At 40.7% G+C, this 19,510-nt stretch overlaps 1 protein-coding gene across 1 annotated transcript in view; it reads right to left on the bottom strand.

Moving 5' to 3' along the window:
• SHQ1 (SHQ1, H/ACA ribonucleoprotein assembly factor) overlaps positions 1 to 19,510 on the bottom strand; it is an 80,418-nt gene that overhangs the window by 60,801 nt on the left and 107 nt on the right. The window contains exons 2-5 of the mRNA XM_032210713.1: positions 13,695 to 13,867; positions 11,970 to 12,031; positions 11,116 to 11,238; positions 9,329 to 9,477 (exon numbers count right to left, since the gene is read on the bottom strand). Of these exons, the coding sequence (XP_032066604.1) occupies positions 9,329 to 9,477; positions 11,116 to 11,238; positions 11,970 to 12,031; positions 13,695 to 13,837 (477 nt within the window). The 5' untranslated portion in view covers positions 13,838 to 13,867. The remainder of the gene's footprint in view (positions 1 to 9,328; positions 9,478 to 11,115; positions 11,239 to 11,969; positions 12,032 to 13,694; positions 13,868 to 19,510) is intronic.

Here is a 19,510-nt window from a genome sequence, read left to right as displayed (position 1 = left end):
GTATAAATAATTCTTCATGAAAAGCAGTTAAATATTCTAAAACACAAACAGCTCCGTACAAATTGCCCACCCTGTTTCTGCAAAGGTAGAGTCCCCACTTGGAAGACGATCCAAAGAGGGGAAGGGGATGCTGCAGAAAAGGCCACCTTCCACCTGAGCCACCAAGGCTTGGGGCTCTGAAGCAGCCCACTGGCTTCCCACCCACTCAGCCACCTGCCTGCTCTCTTTGCAGATCGCCTTGGCCAACCACTGGTGCCACTCCGGGAACTCGGCCTGTGGAATCCGGTGTCTGGGGTAAGGAGATTTCAGCCACGGTGCTGCTTCCCAAAAAAATGGAGCTAGAGGTGTGGAAGCTGTTGGTGGCTGGGCGCCAGCGCCTCGCACAGGGAAAGGGCCACCACTGTGGAGCCTGGGGAGCTTTCCCTTTGTCTTGGGTGGCGGCCTGCAGCACGTTCCCTTCAGCCTGGGCAATGGTGCTTCATCTGGGCAAACACATCACTGCACTTGTAGTCATATGGCCAGCCGGAGTGGGACATGGCATGGAAGGAGAGGCTGATTCAGCCCCTGCCAAGGCAGCCCTGGCCGAGCGATCCAGTGCAAGAGGTGCACTGGAGCCGCCTTGCCCACCTTGCCCGGATCCTCCATGCACTCCATGCACTGGGCTTGGAAGGGGCCACTGCTGCCGCTCTCGTCACCCTTCCTCCCTACCTGGTTGCAGACGTCCGCTGCCTTCCCGGACCACAACCATGGAAACACTGTTCACTTTCGTTTTGTGGTGGGAGAAGGAAGAAAGCGAATGGCAGTTCTGCGTGGTGATCGCATGGCCAGGGCTGCCTTGCGGGGTCTACATCAGCCTCTTCCTGCGCCATGTCCCGCTCCAGCTGATTCTGCTATGACAAGTGCGGTGACGTGGTGTTTGCCAAGATGAAGTGCTGCTGCCTAGGCAGAAGGAAAAGTGCCATGGGCTGCCGCCAAAGACAAAGGGAAAGTATGCGGACTCTGCGGTGGTGCGGCCTAGCCCTCTCCCCGTCAAGAGGGTTGCCGTCCAACCACCCGCCGGTGGCTTCCATGCCTCACGCTCTGTTTCTTCGCTGGCAGGAAGTGGCACTCGGCAGTTGGTGAGACCGATCTGCAAAGAGAGGAGGTGGGTGGCTGGGTGGGGAGCCAGTGGGTTGCTTCGGAGTCCCAAACCCCGCGGAGCTGGCACAGAAGGCACGCTGACCAGGTGAAGGCAAGAACCAGAAATCCTTAACCCATGGTCAGAGATCAATGGCAGAATACACTCAGGAGTTTCGCGAGCTGGCTGTGCACATGCAGATGATTGCATCATGCAGGATGCTCTTGCATAGATGGGAGCCAAGTTGTATGTGCCTGCTAGTCTAAAAAGCGTTGACCTCCAACAGGCACAATTCAAAAGTGGCTGAGCATTTTGAATTTGTGAAGATGTTACATTTGGTTAAAATACAGTTTTGGTGGCCTTCTCTGAAAAAAGAGATAGAATCTTACGTTGCTAGATGTCCTGTTTGTGCTGTGGCAAAGAGACCACTAGGAAAGGACATATTCCAGTACGTTGCCAGACCTGGTGCCCCTTGGAAGGAGATATCAATGTTCTTCATTGTCAAGCTACTAGAAAGTAATGGCAATACTGTCATTTGGGTGATCACAGATTTGTTCTCCAAGCAAGTGCAGTTCGTGCCCTGCTCCGACAACAAAAACGCTGGTTAAACTGTTCATCCTATATGTGTATAGGTTACCCGGTGTTCCTGAACACCTTATCTCTGACAGAGGGGTCCAATTCACTTCCCAATTTTGGAGAGAGTTCCTAAAATTATTAGGCTTTGCCCAAGGTCTAAGCTCCGCCCACCATCCACAGACAAATGAAACTTGTGAATGGGCAAACTCAGTTCTAGACAAGTACCTCAGGTGCTATGTCAATTATCAGCAGGATAATTAGGCCTACCTTTTGCCATATAGAGAGGTCACATATAATAATTCTGTATACAGCAGTACAAGATTGATCAGATTCAGTGTTTGGCCAGGACTTTGTGCCTATCCCTGAATTGCCCCAGGACAAATCACAAAACCTTTCCTTGTCTGAGTGGATTAAACAGCTACAAGTTATCTGGCCTGTGACTTGTAAAGCATTAGATGAAGCTCAGCAAGCATGTGAAAAACAAGCTGATAAAAAAGGGTGAAGCCAAAAGAATACCAGGTTGGGGATAGGGTTTTCTTGTCTACTATGTATCTTCAGACTACCGAAAAATTGAAGAAACTTGGGTCCTTTCCCCATTGTCAGAATTCTTACCAGTTACAGTGCAGTTGGAACTGCCCAAAACCCTTAGGAGAATCCATCCCGAGATCCGTGTTAGCTTACTGAAATGGAAACATACCTCCTTAATTCGTCTGGCCCACACCCCTCCTCCTGTCCCCCTCCTTACTGAGGGAGAACAGCATTTTGAAGTCAGAGATCCTTGATTCCAGGAAACATAGGGGGAAAATACAGTATTTAGTGGCTTGGAAACACTTCCCTCCTCCCATAACATCTTTTCTGCAGGAGGGCCGAATGTCAGCGTCTATATTGCTTATTTGCTATCAGCTACCATAGTAACGGGGAAGGAGGGGGTTTAGGTATTTGGGAGGGAAATTGTGAAAGAAGGAGTTTTGTTTTCAGCATCTTCTGATTGCTGAAGGCTTGTGTTTGGGTTTGGTCAAGGCCAATCGTCTCTGCATATCATCTGGATGAGGTCATCTGAAGATGCATCCCACATGACAACCTTGGGGGTTGGAGATTGGACATTTAGACTGGGATAACTAGAGCGATTTGGGAAAACTTTTGATATGTACAAGTTTGCGCCTTTTTGCCTCAGATCTTACTCTACTTTCACGTCATATCCAAATACCTTTTCTCTAAACCAATGGTGTTGGAGGTTTCCTTTCATGGATTTTGAAGGAGGCACACCTGACACAAGGAGAGGGTAGGAGGAGAGAGAGGAAGAGCAGAATAGGGGAGAGGCAAGGGAAGAAGGAAAGGGAAAGGAGAGGAGGAAAAAAGTAGAAAAAGGGGGAGAACGAAAAGGAGAGAAAAATAGGGTGGCGGTAACATAAAATAGGTCTATGGGATGGTATACAAAGCAACCCAGAATGTATATTATAACATTTTATATGGAAAAACAAACATGTAAAAGTGATAAAAATAAATAAGAACAATAACTATGTAAATGTATACCTGTAACTGTATGTAAGAGAATAAAAATTAAAAACTTAAAAAAAAACTATAGCATGAGTCCTAGCCTCATTGTCTGTAACACTCAAGTATCCGTGGTGGTTGCTTCCCATTGGTTGTGAAGAATTTTAATCGACCCCCAATGGGAAGGACTGTTAGAGAGTCACTTGGCCCTGCAAAAGGGCCTGGTGCTAGACCGTTGAAATCGCTGCCTGGTCTGAGGTTGCTGCCTACCTCTGTCATGAAACCCAGACCTGTCCTGTGACCTTTCATTTCCCTAGGAATAGCCCTGCTGGTACTGGGGGGCAATGAAGCTGGGGTCCATTGCACGAAAAGACTGCCGGCGAAAATATGACGGAGCCCTGCAGCCTGCACGCCGGTGTAAGCATGGCAGCACCTTCCTTTTGTCCCTATTCCCAACTAGAATGGGTTCTAGTGACTCTCCAAAGAGATTACCTCCCCTGAAGGAAGCTGAAGCTAGGTGCCATTTCAAATGCATGTCTGCCTGCCAATAGAGGAGCCAAAGCAGGCGTCGGGAAGTCACATTAGACGCCATAGCCCTAGAAGCAAACTTGGTCACTTTGAGGGTTGCGTCGGAAGAAAATTCCGTGGCTGCCACCAATTTCTTTACATCTTTGTAAAGGGTGTCATTGGGTGGAATTCTTGCCTGTAACTGGCAAATCCACAGCAGGGATGCTCTATTAAAGAAAGACGCAGCAGTAGCTGCCCATATCGCCCAGTCTGCCGCCTGATGCCTTTTGCGGAAAATCATCTCCGTCTTATGGTTTTCCGCCTTTAAGTCCCCTGATATGTTTGAAGGAAGGACACCGGAACAGACTAAGGTGGCTACAGGAGTGTCTACCACTGGGACCTTCAGGAGCTCCTCCAATTCAGGAGCAGAGCTGTACATTCTCCAGTCATTGTTACTGGGCACAGCCAGAAAACCAGGTTGGTTCCATTGCTGTTATATGACATTAATGAATAATTTGGAGGTTGGAACAGGCAGTGAGAACTTCAGTAGAGCCAACCTCAGCTGGGGCCTCTGTCACCCCCATGTTGGCTATTGCCTTGGCCTTGTAAAGAAGTGACTTGAACAAGTCCGGCCGAAAAAGTCGTGAAGAGGCAGGCTTCTCTGGGGGCAGGTCTTCATCCTCTGAAAGTTCTAGTTCTTACTTGCTGCGCAGGGAGGGGCGTGGGGAAGGAGGCCCCTGTGAGGGTCCCAAATATGCCTGATCGAGTGCCTGGAGGTCGTATGGTTGGTCCCTCCGTGACAACATTGCCTCTATCCCCTGTGATATAGCCTGAGATATCAGGGCACATATATCTTGAGTGAGGTCTATTCCTTGGCTGGCACCTGGGTGTGACCCCACAGGTATTGGGGCATAGGCGGCTTCCTGCGCTGAACTCATGGTCATGGAAGCAGTCTCTATACCCGCGGTCACTGAGACGGTGACTGCGGTAGATTTGTCCCTTGATTGTCCCCTGAACGGAGCCCCGCTGCAGTGGGTGTGAAAGTGGCTTCAGGAGTCACGCATCTAGTCATGTGAACAGACCCCAATATTACGGACGTTAAACAGGCCAGGGGGTTTAGATCTGGCATATAGTCTGCTGCTTGATAACTTTGCACCTCAGTGGCACCATCTGGAGACCAATCCTGCCCTGCCTCAATGATTGAAGGTGAGCCTTCTGGCTGTTGCTGAGGAGGGAAAGACTCAAACTCTGAAGTGGGTGGCTGTCTGATTGTCTCTGCCTGTCTTGTTGCTTTGGAGAATTGCTTTTCCAGTGTTCTTTCAGTGTTCTTTTAGCGTCCCTGTCTGCAGCTGCTGAAGCTGATCTGGATGAATACACTTTGGCCCTGTTCCTGTCTAGGGCCCTTCTAGTGGCAGCTCTGCCAACCCTAGGAGCAGGTACTTCATATAATTGTTGGGGGGAAGGTTGCTCTCCCAAGCTGCTGTCTGATATGGGGTGATCAGCCATCTTTGCTGATAGAAGGTCCCTTGATTGGCGCTGCCACTGCAAACAGGCAGGCAGGCAGGCGTGGGAGGTGGCGGCAATCTGACGGTCCCGGGAGGGCCTGCACACATGGCACTGCACAAATGGTGCTGTAGAAAGGGCGCAAAAAAAAATAGTCACAAAAATTGCTCAAAGATCACTGGCATCACAGAGAAATTACAAGCCTCAGTGTATAACCCAAGTGATCCGGCAGTGACTCCGGATAGCCTCGGGCCAGTAGTCAGGCTGCGGAGAGTGTTGCCACATGCAAACAGGTCAGCGCACAGAAAGTAATGGCCGCATGGCAGGCAGCGTGCATAGGTGGAGGCAGGTCTTCATGGAGATGGATGTCCCCCTTTAAATTTGGTGCAAGAGTGGTAAACCGACTCTCCTGGCACTGTAGACAAGCGGCGGTTGCTGTAGAACAGCCCAAGTGATTTTGCCATAGATCCGGTGCCCCGGGCTGGAAAATGATGTTGCGACCTTGTCTCCTTACCAGGAAGCCGTGCACTCACCAGCAGCTGAATTCCTGGTCGCAGATGCGGGGGATTTCTGCCTGCTCCTCTGTTGAGAGGAAAAACCTCTTGCAATGTAGAATCCAAGCTGTGATATTTTCTGCTCAGACTAAGTAAGGAGAAAAAGAATTCACATCTCTCTAGGCTAGCACTGAGCTCAGACAAGCAGAGGAGGTGTGGCCAAGACTTTTTCTAACTCATTCTCTGGGCAAATAGGCAGAAGTTAATCCATGCTTGGATTCTCCAAGCAGCGTACAGGAGAATGTAGTCAATTCTTAATGGCATGCTAAATGGATTTGAAAGGATTGTTGTGCCATAAAAGCTGACTCATCAGGTTCAGATTTCAAACCTCTTTCTCTATTTATTAAATAGAGAAATATTGTATTTATTACAGACGCTTGATACAATACTGAAAAGATTATTTAGGTTTAAAGTGATGTGGCCATACACCATTTATCAAACGCTGTTAGCTGTCCCTTGTCTAGAGTTCTTTACATATCTATAAAAACGTAGTCACAATAAAAAGAAATGGCTACAATTATTGCTGCAATTTTGCAGCACAATAACTCTTTTAGACTGACAGGTATATGACAGGTATAAACAAAGCCACAATGATTGACTACAGTAGAAATTATTTTGTTACACTTCTATAGTATAAAAGGAAAAATTCCCAAAGAGAAGATAAAATCAGGGAATTGATTAGTTATCTTTTGTTTAACAGTTAATCATTTTCTTTAACTTTAGTGACTGTTCAATTCTCAGCATCCTGATATTTGGCTAATATCAATGCATAACTAACTGAAAAGCGGGCAATTGTGTCCCTTGGAAGCTATAATGCTTTACGATAAGGATTAACATTCACACAACCACATAACATTTGCTTTTTGATAAAGAGAATAATTTAATTTCTTCTTGTAAGCCTGTGTTTACCTGTCCATGTGCTACTTGTATCATTTTCTCTGGAACCTATTCTTTATTATTTCCTTTTTCAGTTTGCTGCTATGTTGAAAAAAGGCCTTCTCAAGGCTTTGAAGAATACATCTATAAATTTGGCCACTTTAAACTTACCCTTATCTTCGTGTTATTTAAGGGAACATATTAAAACACGTATCTAAACATAAAGATGTATGGATGTAGGGGATGTCATAATGATTAAAGCAAAATGGTTCATTCATCACTAAAGATTTCCTTTCCATGTTTTATCTTTTTCAAACATTTAGCTTTACTACTTTAGCTTTTTCTCTTCAGTTAAACAGAAATATCTTTCTTAAAAACAAAGCATTAGAAAGTCTGTCATGCTTGAGCAATGTTTTAAGGTTTACAACTTACACTTTTTAATATAAACTGCATAATATAGAATGAAACATCTTTTTTCCTCACACTGTTTTCCATTAAAGGGAAACTACTTTAGACTACAAAATGCCATAAAATGGCAAATTATAAAAAGGAATTTTATTAAGCTCATGAAGCAAGTGAACATTGTTATGGGACTTTATACACTTCTGCAGAAATTCCAAACAAATAGTGCATAAAGTTTCAAAGTAAGTAATCTTTACAAATATACATGTCAATATACATATACCCGTAGTCATCTCTGAACATCCCCAATTAAGACCAGAATTTCTGCTGCCAAGTGATGCGGTTAAGAGAAACATGTGTCCGGGATTGCGTAGTGATGACAATTTTACTAGGCACAATTACAGTCGTTAGGCCCAGATTGTGTCACCATTAGGCCAGGGCTTCACATTTTTCCTGCTCTGCTGCACTCATCCCCATCTTTAGCAGAAGAGATGGGTCTATATAATTTATTTTTGAAAAAGAATTTTGGGAGCCTTGTTTCTCTATTAACATGTACTGGAGGTGAAGAACTTTTATTTAAATAAAACAGTAATGCTGTTTCTTGCTGGTAAACTATTGGAAGATGCCTTTTAGCACAGTGGTCCCCAACCTTTTGGGCACCAGGGACGGGTTGCATGGAGAGAGGGTTTTCTGTGCACCAGAGAGGTCATGGTTTCACATGCTGCCTGCATCTCAGGGATGGGGCTTCGCTTGTTTGTGCAGCCCAGTTTCTGGCAAGCTGCAGCCCAGTGCCGCTCCACAGACCAAGGGTTGGAGACCCGTTTTTTCATATTAAGAAGTGGTTTATTCTCCTTGTTTTATTGAATAAAGTGACAAATTCTATTATGGATTGGATGTTAAGTAAAATTAAAAGATTCCAACTTGGGTCTTAATACCTCTACTGTAAAATTGGGAAATACTGCACCAAGAAATATGGAGACCAGGCAAGACAGATAATGAAGCATGAATCTGGCTTAATCTGCTTTACTATTCTGAACTGTTTGTTTGTTTGTTTATTATTTATAGGCCGCCCTTTTCCCTGAGGGGACTCAGGGCGGCTTACAATTTGTGGGGAGGGGAATACAAGACAAGAACTGTGACCCATTTCTGCTGCTATCCATGCAGTTCTGGTTACTGAATATTTTCCACCTGTGATCTAAATTGAGGATATCACTTTCCCACCATCTACCTATCTCCTTCCCCCCATCTCTGTCCTGTCGGTGGGAGTGTATCCACAAAGGGCCAGTAGCTGGTCGGATCCAAACTACTGTTATGTTTAGTATAGATCTACTGACATCAATCATGCTTGCAGTAGGCTGATTGAAAACAGTAAGGTAATTTATTTATCATTGTCAGGCAATTTATATAATATAGATTACTAACAGATACTATATTCTTCCTAAACTGTTGTGGAATCAAGGCTTATTTATCCAGTGGCGTTCAAGTTCCATCTTTTCCAAGTATTTCTTTCTCTCCAATTTAAGATTCAAAGATTATAAAATGTTTCTTCTCAGGCCCAGCCCGAGAACAACATCAAACAATTCAGTTAAAGTGCAGTTTTGTTCATAGCATAAAACAAAATCTTGCCAGACTAAACATATATTACTCTCACCCTAACATATATACCCCAGGGGATTCTAGGAAGTGGCTATCCTAAATTACTTCCTCTGTCTCCTATCCAGCTCTGGATTATCTCTTGTCTCACCCCTTCCTTGGAATGTGCTCCTCCTTTTTTTCTGGGAATCTGCTGCTTCGCTATTGTCCATTATAGCACCTCCCCCTTTGTAAACACATTCCAACACATTTCCCATGAGCCAATTTCTATTTCCTATTGATTTCTAACACCATTTAAAAAAATAAAATTGAAAAGATTTAAACAATCTTTTAGACAATCTTTTAACTTACACAGCAATTGCCATCAAGAATATGGCTATAGGGAGCTGTGGTGGCGCTGTGGTTAGAATGCAGTATTGCAGGTTAACTCTGTCCACTGGCTGGAATTTGATCCTGACAGGGCTCAAGGTTGATTCAATCTTCCATCCTTCTGAGGATGGTAAAATGAGGATCCAGATTGTTGGGGGCAATATGGTGACTCTGTAAACTGCTCAGAGTGCTGTAAAGCACTCTGGAACAATATATAAGTCTAAGTGCTATTGCTTTGCTATATTTTATATTTATATTACTCAGCACTTTTTCAGATATCATCGTTCTGTGATGTGAAAAATATATCAAATATCTGTGTTTATGTAAGGTTTCTTACCTGGAGACGTCTAAAAACTCCTGATTTCTGACTTCCAAATCCATAGGAACCAGTTGGACACAAGGAATCCTCCAAGTTATCTTTCTGAGGAGTTTGTTCTATTTCCCAGTAAAATTCCTCCTCTTCTTCCATGTTCTCATTTGGAGCATCTAAATAAGCATTGCCATCAAAAGTTACTATTACAGCAATATTAAACTTTTATCATCATTTAGAATGTATTGCATGAAATTCTACCTAAAATATATATTTACTTAATGAACAATTTTCTTAAAACATTCTGAAAGAATCAGGATCATATGATTTACGCTGTTTTTCAGATTAATCACAAACACATAAGATCAGGATCAAGATTTCCCCCACTGCCAAAATAAATAAAATAAAAAATAAAAGAAAACACCTAGTCAACACAAAAATACTTCATAGTAGTTCAAACCTACATGATAAAAAAGCTCAGAGTTACCAGATTGTATGATCTGGCTAATATTTCTCTGCTCAATAAATCACAGAAAAAAATTATATATGTGAAACTATGTATAAGGATCTTGTCTTAAAGTCTAGTTTAATGAAGAAATTTACCTTAGGTCTGTTCTGAGGGCAGGTTTTCCCCAATCCCCCCATTTACCCCATCCTCTTAGCCTTTCTAAAGCATTGGCTGCCTAACATATATGTGAGAGAATAAGAGAGTTGGAAGGATCTTGGGGGTCTTCTAGTCCAACCCCCCCAGCCCACCCCCAGGCAGGAAACCCTATACCATTTCAGACAAATGTTTGTCCAATCTCTTCTTAAAAACATCCAGTGTTGGAACAACCATAACTTCTAGAGGCAAGTTGTTCCACTGATTAACTGTTCTAACTGTCAGGAAATTTCTTAGTTCCAGGTTGCTTCTCTCCTTGATTAGTTTCCATCCATTTCTTCTTGTCCTGCCCTTAGGTGCTTTGGAGAATAGCTTGACTTCCTCGCTTTTAAATCTCCTTATGGATACTTATGGCTGATTGTTAGGCTACCTGTATTTTAGCATGGGATGTTTGTGTGATTCAGTGTGTTTATATGTTTTTATATTCTTTCTAGTTTTCTATATTGCCTAGTATCCAATGGAATTGGGTGAACAATACATTTAAATATTTTTAAAAGAATTTCTAAACCACTAACATGGTTTACTTGGGTTTAAAATAATGTCATGTGTCAATTGATGTGATTTACTTAACAAATAATAGTGAAAACCATGACTTAGTGGAAGTGGAATAGTAGCCTTTCACAATTCTCCACCAGCTTGGTGGAAAGCTATACCAAGGATAAGTTTTACTGTATTAGTTTTAGCTCTTCTTGTTTCTAAAAAAAGAGCAAAGCAATAGCCTGAATTTAGTTCACAGATGGAAGATATTCAGTAACCAAAACTGTAGAGATAGCCACAGAAAATGATCACAACTCAGTAGTAAAGCAAATTTAAAAGATTAAACTCAGCTCTTAATACCTCTAGGTAGAAATGGGATATATGACTACAAGAGATCATGGAGAAGAGATAGGACAGACAATGAATAATGAATCTGGTTTGTTTTCCTTAACATCCAATCCATAATAGAATTTGTCACTATATTCAGTAAAACATGAGAATAAACCATTTCTTTATATGTTAGAAGGCATCTTCCAATACATTTTTCATCTAGAAGCAGCATTACTATTTTATTCAAATCATTAAAAGTTAACTTACAAAATGTCCTAACCTCCAATGTATGTTACAGGGAAACAAGAGCCCACAAACCATTTTTTAAAAATAAAATCATACAAACCCATCTCTTCCACTAAAGGTTTAGCTGATCGGGATTTCTTTGGTGCTAACAGAGCTGTCAACATATCTAAGCCATCAAATTTCTCTCCAGGAGTTTCTTTGGGAAGGTGAATTGTAAATATTCCTGGAAATAAAAGGATGAAATCAACCAAAGGCATTTTTCCCCGAAATGCTTTGTTTTCATATCTATTTCTTAAATGCATTTCATTAAGAAACACTAGTACGTATTCATAATGTCCCCCCCTCTGCTTTTTCCATTTTCTATAAAAGTTTGGATGGGCAGAGGACGGGGATGGGATTGGATTACTTCTTACATTACCACACATTCCTCCAAAACCTACACCAGAGGTCTGAGGAATCCCTCAGGGCAAATTCTAATAAAGTAAAATAAATGTAGGGATGTGTAAGATAATGAAAAAGCTCAACAGTAAATGTAGTCTTCCATTTACATAATATACACATTAGGGTTTTTTTGGATTTAGTACAACAAAGAAAACCTTCATCCTACTTGGCTTTCCTTCCTTCTATAAAGGGAAAGATCAGGAAATCCTCTTTCCTTTCATTTATTATTTACCCATGTTCAGAAAAAAGAAGAAAATGGATGCACCAGCAATTCAAGTTTCTTTCTGAATAGGGTATGATGTTATTTTGGTGAAAAGATATTTGTAACATGGGAATCTTCCTTATCTGTCTAGTGGCCATAAATCATTTTAAATGTGTTGTTTATCTCTCTGCAGAACGGCATTTTAAATCAAGGACCTGCCAGAAGCCAAGATAACATTGGTGAAATTGGAAGTAAATATATGCTGCTTCTGCTGCAATATATCTATATATGAAAATATTTGCAAAGCAAACCTGAATCATCATAGGATGCTTTCTCTCTTCCATCTTCTACAACTCTTCCAGGAAGTGTCAATCTGTCAAAGGAAAAAAAGCAAGTATTTTATTTAATATCTATTATTACTATAAGAAAAATGAGCTAGCAGTGTTCAGATGTAACAATTTGAAAAATCAAATTACACAGACTCTACAATGTATGGTAAAACAAGTCCAAATAGTAAGTTATATATAGATGGCAAACAGAAAAGCGAATATGATTTGTGAATGGACAATTACTAGTATTACTTTTATCAGGAATGTCAGAGTAATCACCATGTCCTTGGCAGAGTTGTGAATGGAACATGCTGAAATTCTGTCAGACTTCAGCCGCTGTTCATTTTTTTTTTGTTTGCTTTCTCTTTTTTGATCTACTCAATTCAAGAAGAAAGCTTGTTTTATTTATAAATTTCAAATGCCAAAAGATTCAGGGCACTCCATTCAGTTCCAGATAACATTTATGCATGCTATCTAGTACTGCAAAATTAAAAACAACATCCAGTGACATAAAAAGCAACTATTATATAAATTTGAATTTACTGTATATTTGGGTTTAACAGACATTACTTCCCTTCACCAAATAATCCACCGAGTTTCTACTGTAATATATAACATCTATTTAAGAGAACAAGAATTATAGAAATGGAGTGTTAAATATTGTGTTTCAATATATACATAAATGTTAAGTATCTTATTGTTACACTGTCTGAATCTGTGTTTGAGTGAATGAATTTTAAAATAATAATTATAAACTAAAGTGCTCTGGGACTTTAGACTTCAAATAAACAGGCACTTGCAACATAACACCGTCAGTTTGATACCCCTGACATAGAACAACTGTGGCAAAAGAAAGCAAAGACAGCAACAGTAGTAATAAGTGCTTTGGGTACAATTCCAAAACATCTGGAGAACCAGTTGAACACTACCAGCACTGACAAACTGCCATCAGTTAATTGCAAAAGGCATCTTTGCTTGGAATAGCTTAAATTCTGCAATAATACCATTTAACACCATTAAACAACATCGTCTGCCTATCCCAGGTTCTTAGGAATGACTTAGGTAGATAAAAGTGCCAAATCCATCTGGCTAACTGTGCGATGTACCATAATTATAATTCCAGTGTGGATTGGTAGATAAATATTTTTTAACTTCCCAGTTTAGGGCTGTGAGAAAATGACTGGCACCAAATCACCAAACCAGCTTCGAAGTAGGACCAAGTAGCAGGATTTCTTTACTCTTAGCCCAGCAACTTAATTACTGTACCATACATGTTCGTGTGTGTGTGTGTGTGTGTGTGTATGCATACAAAGAAATTTCTCCATATAGTTACCTATAGCAACCAAACATTGTTTCAATTCAAAGATATGTCACATAGGATTTAAAATAAATTATTTCATTTTTCTCTCCTATGCAGGAGATAAAGAAATGTAATGCTGTTCTGTATGCTGATTAAAACACTTCTAATTTGCATATGAGATACTGTGATACAAACAAACCATGTTTAATTGCCCAACGTAACCTCCAAACCCGTAGCAACTTTGTCTGTTATCAGTTAACAATCTATGATCTACGATATTCAGCTGTGCTGAATATTTAAAAAATAGCAGCAATACTCACGAAAATAGTTTATTAAACTAAATAGACAAAATTAAGTTGAGAGATCAGATGATAACAATATATTAGATGAAAACTAATATGGCTTACCTAAGAAAGTAAGGTTTTCCATAAAAATGAAATGAATTCCCTTCAAAATGGAGGTCAAATTCTGAAACTCGTGCATAAGGTACTTTGATAATTATTGTGAGAAAATCTGGATCTTGACTCAGTTCAAATACTGGAGTTATCATGATGAATACCAGAAAAATCAATACCACCACCTATAAAAGTCAGAAAAAAAACAAAAACAAATTATTCTTGGGACATATGTATCAATAGCATGTGAACACCTGAAAATAACTGAACATTTCTAATAAAGTATTTCCAGTTGACTGAAAGTTATTCATTAGAGCCAAGGTGGCGCAGTGGTTAAATGCAGCACTGCAGGCTACTGCTAGATCAGCAGGTTAGCGGTTCAAATCTCACCGGCTCAGGGTTGACTCAGCCTTCCATCCTTCCGAGGTGGGTAAAATGAGGACCCAGATTGTTGGGGGCAATATGCTGACTCTCTGTAAACCGCTTAGAGAGGCCTGAAAGGCCTATGAAGCGGTATATGTCTACTGCTATTGCTATTGCTATTATAATCAAAGAAAACATATTTGTGGGGTAAGATTAAAAACATCCCTATATTTACTTATGCTACATTACTTAAACAATATATTTAATTTTATATCCCATCATTCTTCAGTTAAGGGAGGTACGATAAGTTCCTGAATAATCCTTATTCAGAACAACCAGATCAAGTTAGCTGCATAAAAGTATAAGTTTATTTTTACCTCTTGGAAATCTACAAATTTGGGAAGGACGTATTATAATGGATCCAGATTTTTTTTATTTAGCAGGCAGCATTGTTTGCAAGCTGTTCTACTCAAAAGAATCCTAAAAAGGATTAATCTTTGTTGTTGTTGTTATTAGTTTTATGGTTCCTTCCTTCTGCAGTCTCAGCATTGCTACTGGTAAAAAGCTTGGGTCTCCAGCATAATGCCTGAGAATGTCAATGCATCTTGCCAGTTGCAAAATGCCCGGTCCCTCTTGACAATTTATATCTTTCTAAATTATTTTAATTTTAGAAACAAAGAAACTGTCACGCTGCAAGGAAAATGTCATCTTTATGTGCAGGATTCCCAATACCATATACCAGCTGCATTTTTCCCATTTTTATTATTTTGAATATTTAGCAAAGAAGACACACAGAGAAACTTTAAAAGCTCATATAAAGGTAGTCCTCAACTTATAACTATTAGTTTGTGACCGTTTGAAATTACAATGACTTACAACCAGTCCTTGCACCTATGACCGTCACAGCATTCCTACAAATCAAAATGTGGGTGCTTGGCAATCAGCATGTACTTATGACAGTTGCAAGATCTCAGAGTCATGTGACCTTCGTAGCTAACTTCCCAGAAGTAAATGGGGGAAGCTGGGTTCACTTAACATCCACATGATTAACTACTGGGAGGATGTGGCAAAAAAGGGTCATAGAATTGGACAGGATTCATTTCATTCATTAATTCTTATTTAGCAATGGGAGTAGTATCTGTTCTGTTCCAATTAGGGTCGTAAGTTGAGGACTACCTGCATACTGTTAAACTGAGGAATATTTAAATATTTAAGAAGCTCTAAAATCCATATTTTGTAAATTAGACAATTATTTCATCTGGCTGCCTTATCACTATCATTTAGTATTGCACAGCAGACTTTTTCCATTGAAGACTGTATACTGCACGAGTCAAAAAGAGGGCTGTGAAAATATCTATAGACCCCTCACATCCTGGACATAAATTGTTTCAATTTCTACCCTCAAAACGACGCTATAGAGCACTGCACACCAGAACAACAAGACCCAAGGACAGTTTTTTCCCGAATGTCAACACTCTGCTAAACAACTAATTCCCACAACATTGTGAAATTATTTACTAAGACTGTATTACAATTATTCTTCTCATCCTTCCTAGTACCTATCTCTTCCCACTTATGACTATAACCATGTTGCTTGTATCTTTACATTTTATAGTTTTGTTTCCTAGTATGATTTGATTGCTTATTAGTAACCCATGACTATCACTAAATGTTGTATCTTATGATTCTTGATGAATGTATTCTATTTTATTTTTCTTTATGTACACTGAGAGCATATGCACCAAAGACAATTTACTTGTGTGTCCAATCACACTTGTCCAATAAAAGAATTCTATTCTAATTACCTAGAAATTATCTAGTGTTATCATTGAAGTTACAGATCTATAAACAACATGTCAATTCAGTATTTCTGCATAAATATAACATAAAACATTATGGGTTTTTCCACACAAATCCCAAAATTATATGAAAAGAAACAAATTAAATAAATGAGGCAAAAACATTACACTTGTTTATTTACTGAGAAAAATGACCCAAAGATACATATTTGCGTATGGAAAAAATATGTGAACTTTTGGTTTGGTTTATTGGATTTATATGCCGCCCTTCTCCCAAGGACTCAGGGCGGCGTACAACATTAAAAAAACACATAATACAAAAGTTTTTAAAAAATTAAATAGAATATCCCAAGCAAACCCAATTAGGATTAACAATAATATTTTTTAAAAAAGTTCGATTAAACTTTTGCTTTCAGGAACACCACACTGATGGCAATAATTGCAACTAAACATTTTCAATAACTATTGATCAGTCCTGCATATCAGCATTTCTCAAAATTGAGAAATTTTACACTATATCCCTCGTTACAGAACAGCTGCAGCCCAGGGAAAATGGTAAAAATCCTCACATCAACTTCAGATTGTTCAGTAATATTTTTATAGAATTATAGTCAGGCCATTAACTTTGTCATTTGAAAATATTAACTTGGTTCTCCTTTAACCATGATTTGATTATATGGCTTGTGAGTTTTGGATCATTATCTTGCTGCATGACTCACTTTCTCTTGAGTTTCAATTCATGAACCGATCAATATTGGTCTCTACATCTCAGGCCCATTGGCTGGATCATGTGCCTCCCACAAAGAAACTTGCCCAAATAATGCCTGACACATTCAAAAATGCATGTCAAGTTTTGGGGGTTCCTTATAAACATGAGTTTGTACATCCTGGAAAAATACATTTAACATGCTTTATTAAACACAAGTTTAGCATTCTTTCAAAAGAGCTTTAGACCTGTTTAAAAAACAGCTTTAATGCTCACTTCAGAACATCACAATTCTTGTGCTGCACAGAAAGCTGATTTAACCCAATTAAAGGATCCAGATAGAGGCAACTGCATTCCAGATTCTTATCCTGGTAAGTGCATTATAGGTAGTCCTCGACTTACCTATGGTCAAGGACTACCTTTATGGAGCCCAACATTTCTGTTGCTGAGCAAGACAGTTAAGTGAGTTCTGCCCTATTTTATAACCTTTATTGCCACAGTTGTTAAGTGGAATCACTGCAGTTATTAAGTTTGTAACATGGTTGTTAAGTGAATATGGCTTTCCCATTGGCTTTGCTTGCCAGAAGGTTGCAAAAAAGAGATCACAGGATTCTGGAACATTGCAGCTGCCATAAATATGAGCCAATTGCCAAGCATCTGAATTTTGATCAAGTGACCATGGGAATGCTGCAGCAATCATGTAAAAAAAACAAACTGCCAGTCACTTTTTTCAGTGCTATTGTAACGTTGAACAGTCACTAATGAGTAATTTCACAAGATTATACTTGTTTTTAAAACTTGAAAAGAAGTGCTGCCCTTTTGCCAAAAGACTATATCTAGTTGCTGCCATCCTTGTTATTTCGTGGCAGTAGTAGGCAAGGATGAGGCTGACTCATCACTGATGGACCTGATTCACTCTGCACCTCTTGTAAACTGAACTGGCAAATCACAAAGGAGATCTGGACTGAAACAAGGATGAGATATTTTGTGGGAGAGGAAATGAATCCTTGAGCATTCACCAATCACTTCTAGTTATCCAACATTAAAACTTAAGAACAGCAATACCCTCTGGCCTGGCTATTCGGCCTTCAGTTTAATTTATGCTTATGCACTTTTCTGCAAGTCCCCACTCCCACCCCACACCTTTTGAGAGCCAGTTTGGTGCAGTGGTTAAGGCTTCAGGCTAGAAATTGGGAGATCAAAAGTAAAGTTTTGCTTTAGGCACAAAACCATCTGGATTACCTTCTCAGTTTCTCTCAGCCCTAGGTAAAAAGCAAATCACTTTGGGGGATTAAAAAAAAAACTTGCCACAAAAACTGCAGATTTTTGTCGTCTTCAAGAATCAGACAGGAGTGAAGGTTAGAAAAAAAAAATCCCTTCCTGCCAGCTGAGCTCTGGAGTAAAGCAAGGATGAGATATTTTGTGGGAGAGGAAATGAATCCTTGAGCATTCACCAATCACTTCCACTTATCCAACATTAAAACTTAAGAACAGCACTACTTTCTGGTCTGGCTAATCGGCCTTCAGTTTAATTTATGCTTATGCACTCAAGAATCAGACCGGAGTGAAGGTTAGAAAAAAAATCCCTTCCTGCCAGTTGATAGGCTGCCTGTATTCTGTGTCAATGAAAAATTGACCCTTATTAATTTTGTAAGCCTATGTACACACACACATGCATGGCTTCCATGCTTTTTTGAGCGGACCTTTGCTCAACCTGGCAACTAAAAAAGATGTTGAGACTCTAGAAAGAGTGCAGAGAAGAGCAATCAAGATGATTAGAAGCTAAAACATTTAAAGACCGGTTGCTGGAATTGGATATGTGTAGTTTAATGAGAAGGAATAAGGATGACATGATAGCAGTGTTCTCAGGGGTTACTACAAAGAGGGAGTCAAGTTATTCTCCAAGGCACCTGAAAGCAAGACAATAAGCAAAGAATGGAAATTAATCAATGATAGAAGCAACCTAGAATTAAGGAGAAATTTCCTGACAGTGAACAATTACTCAGTGGAACAACTTGCCTCCAGAAGTTGTGGTTGTTCCAATACTGGAAGTTTTTAAGAAGAGATTGGACAGCCATTTGCCTAAAATGGTATTGGGTTTCTTGACTAAGCAGGGAGTTGGACTTGAAATCCTCCAAGGTCCCTTCCAACTCTGTCATTCTATTCCAGGGGTCAAACTAAGGCAACGGGGGGGGGGGGGGGGACATGGCCCGCTGAAGCCATTAATCCGACCCGCGCAGGACCACGAGGTTGCTCCACCCACATCGGCCCACCTACCCGCTGGCCCATACCCACCTTCTGGAGGCAGGGGAGGCCAAAAATGGGATGCATGGAGACCGCAGAAGGCCAAAAATGGACCTGTTTTTGGCCTCACCAGCCTCAAGAAAGAGAAGCAGGGAGAGGGAGGGAGGGAGATACACACACACAGACACAAAATCAGAAGTCCCTCACAGCCCCCACCACCCAAGCAGCCACATCCCTTCACTAACCTGCTTTCCACCCCCAGGAGCATAACAAATTAAAGTTTAATTTGTGTGTATTGTTTAATAGACTACTATATTGGTAAAGCGCACCGAATCACACGACCACCCAGCCGGTCTGCCCCCCCCCCCAACAGTCTGAGGAACTGTGAATTGGCCCCATTTAAAAAGGTTGAGGACCCCTGTTCTATTCTACTTCCAAATACGCTTGCAATTCAATCCTATGATTTCCAGCATGGCCAACTGATGGGGATGGTGAGCTCTGTAGTCGAACAGCTCACAGGAAGGCAGTTAATATATGGAAACTCTGAGCTGCCCCCCCCGTTCCCCCCTACATTTGGGATGAAAATGACAGACGACCGCTATTAATTGGCCCTTTCTCTACGGACTGCCCAGCGGACTTCTGCGGTCACTCCTTCATCTACACGCTGAGCAATTAAAGTAAGGAAGGCGGCGTGCCGCCAATGAACCCCTCGCCAA

This window comes from Thamnophis elegans, chromosome 2, assembly GCF_009769535.1.
Source record: "Thamnophis elegans isolate rThaEle1 chromosome 2, rThaEle1.pri, whole genome shotgun sequence".
Lineage (NCBI taxonomy): Eukaryota > Metazoa > Chordata > Lepidosauria > Squamata > Colubridae > Thamnophis > Thamnophis elegans.
The sequence above is the reverse complement of the archived record's forward strand: the minus strand, read 5'-3'. Positions and strand labels throughout refer to the sequence as shown.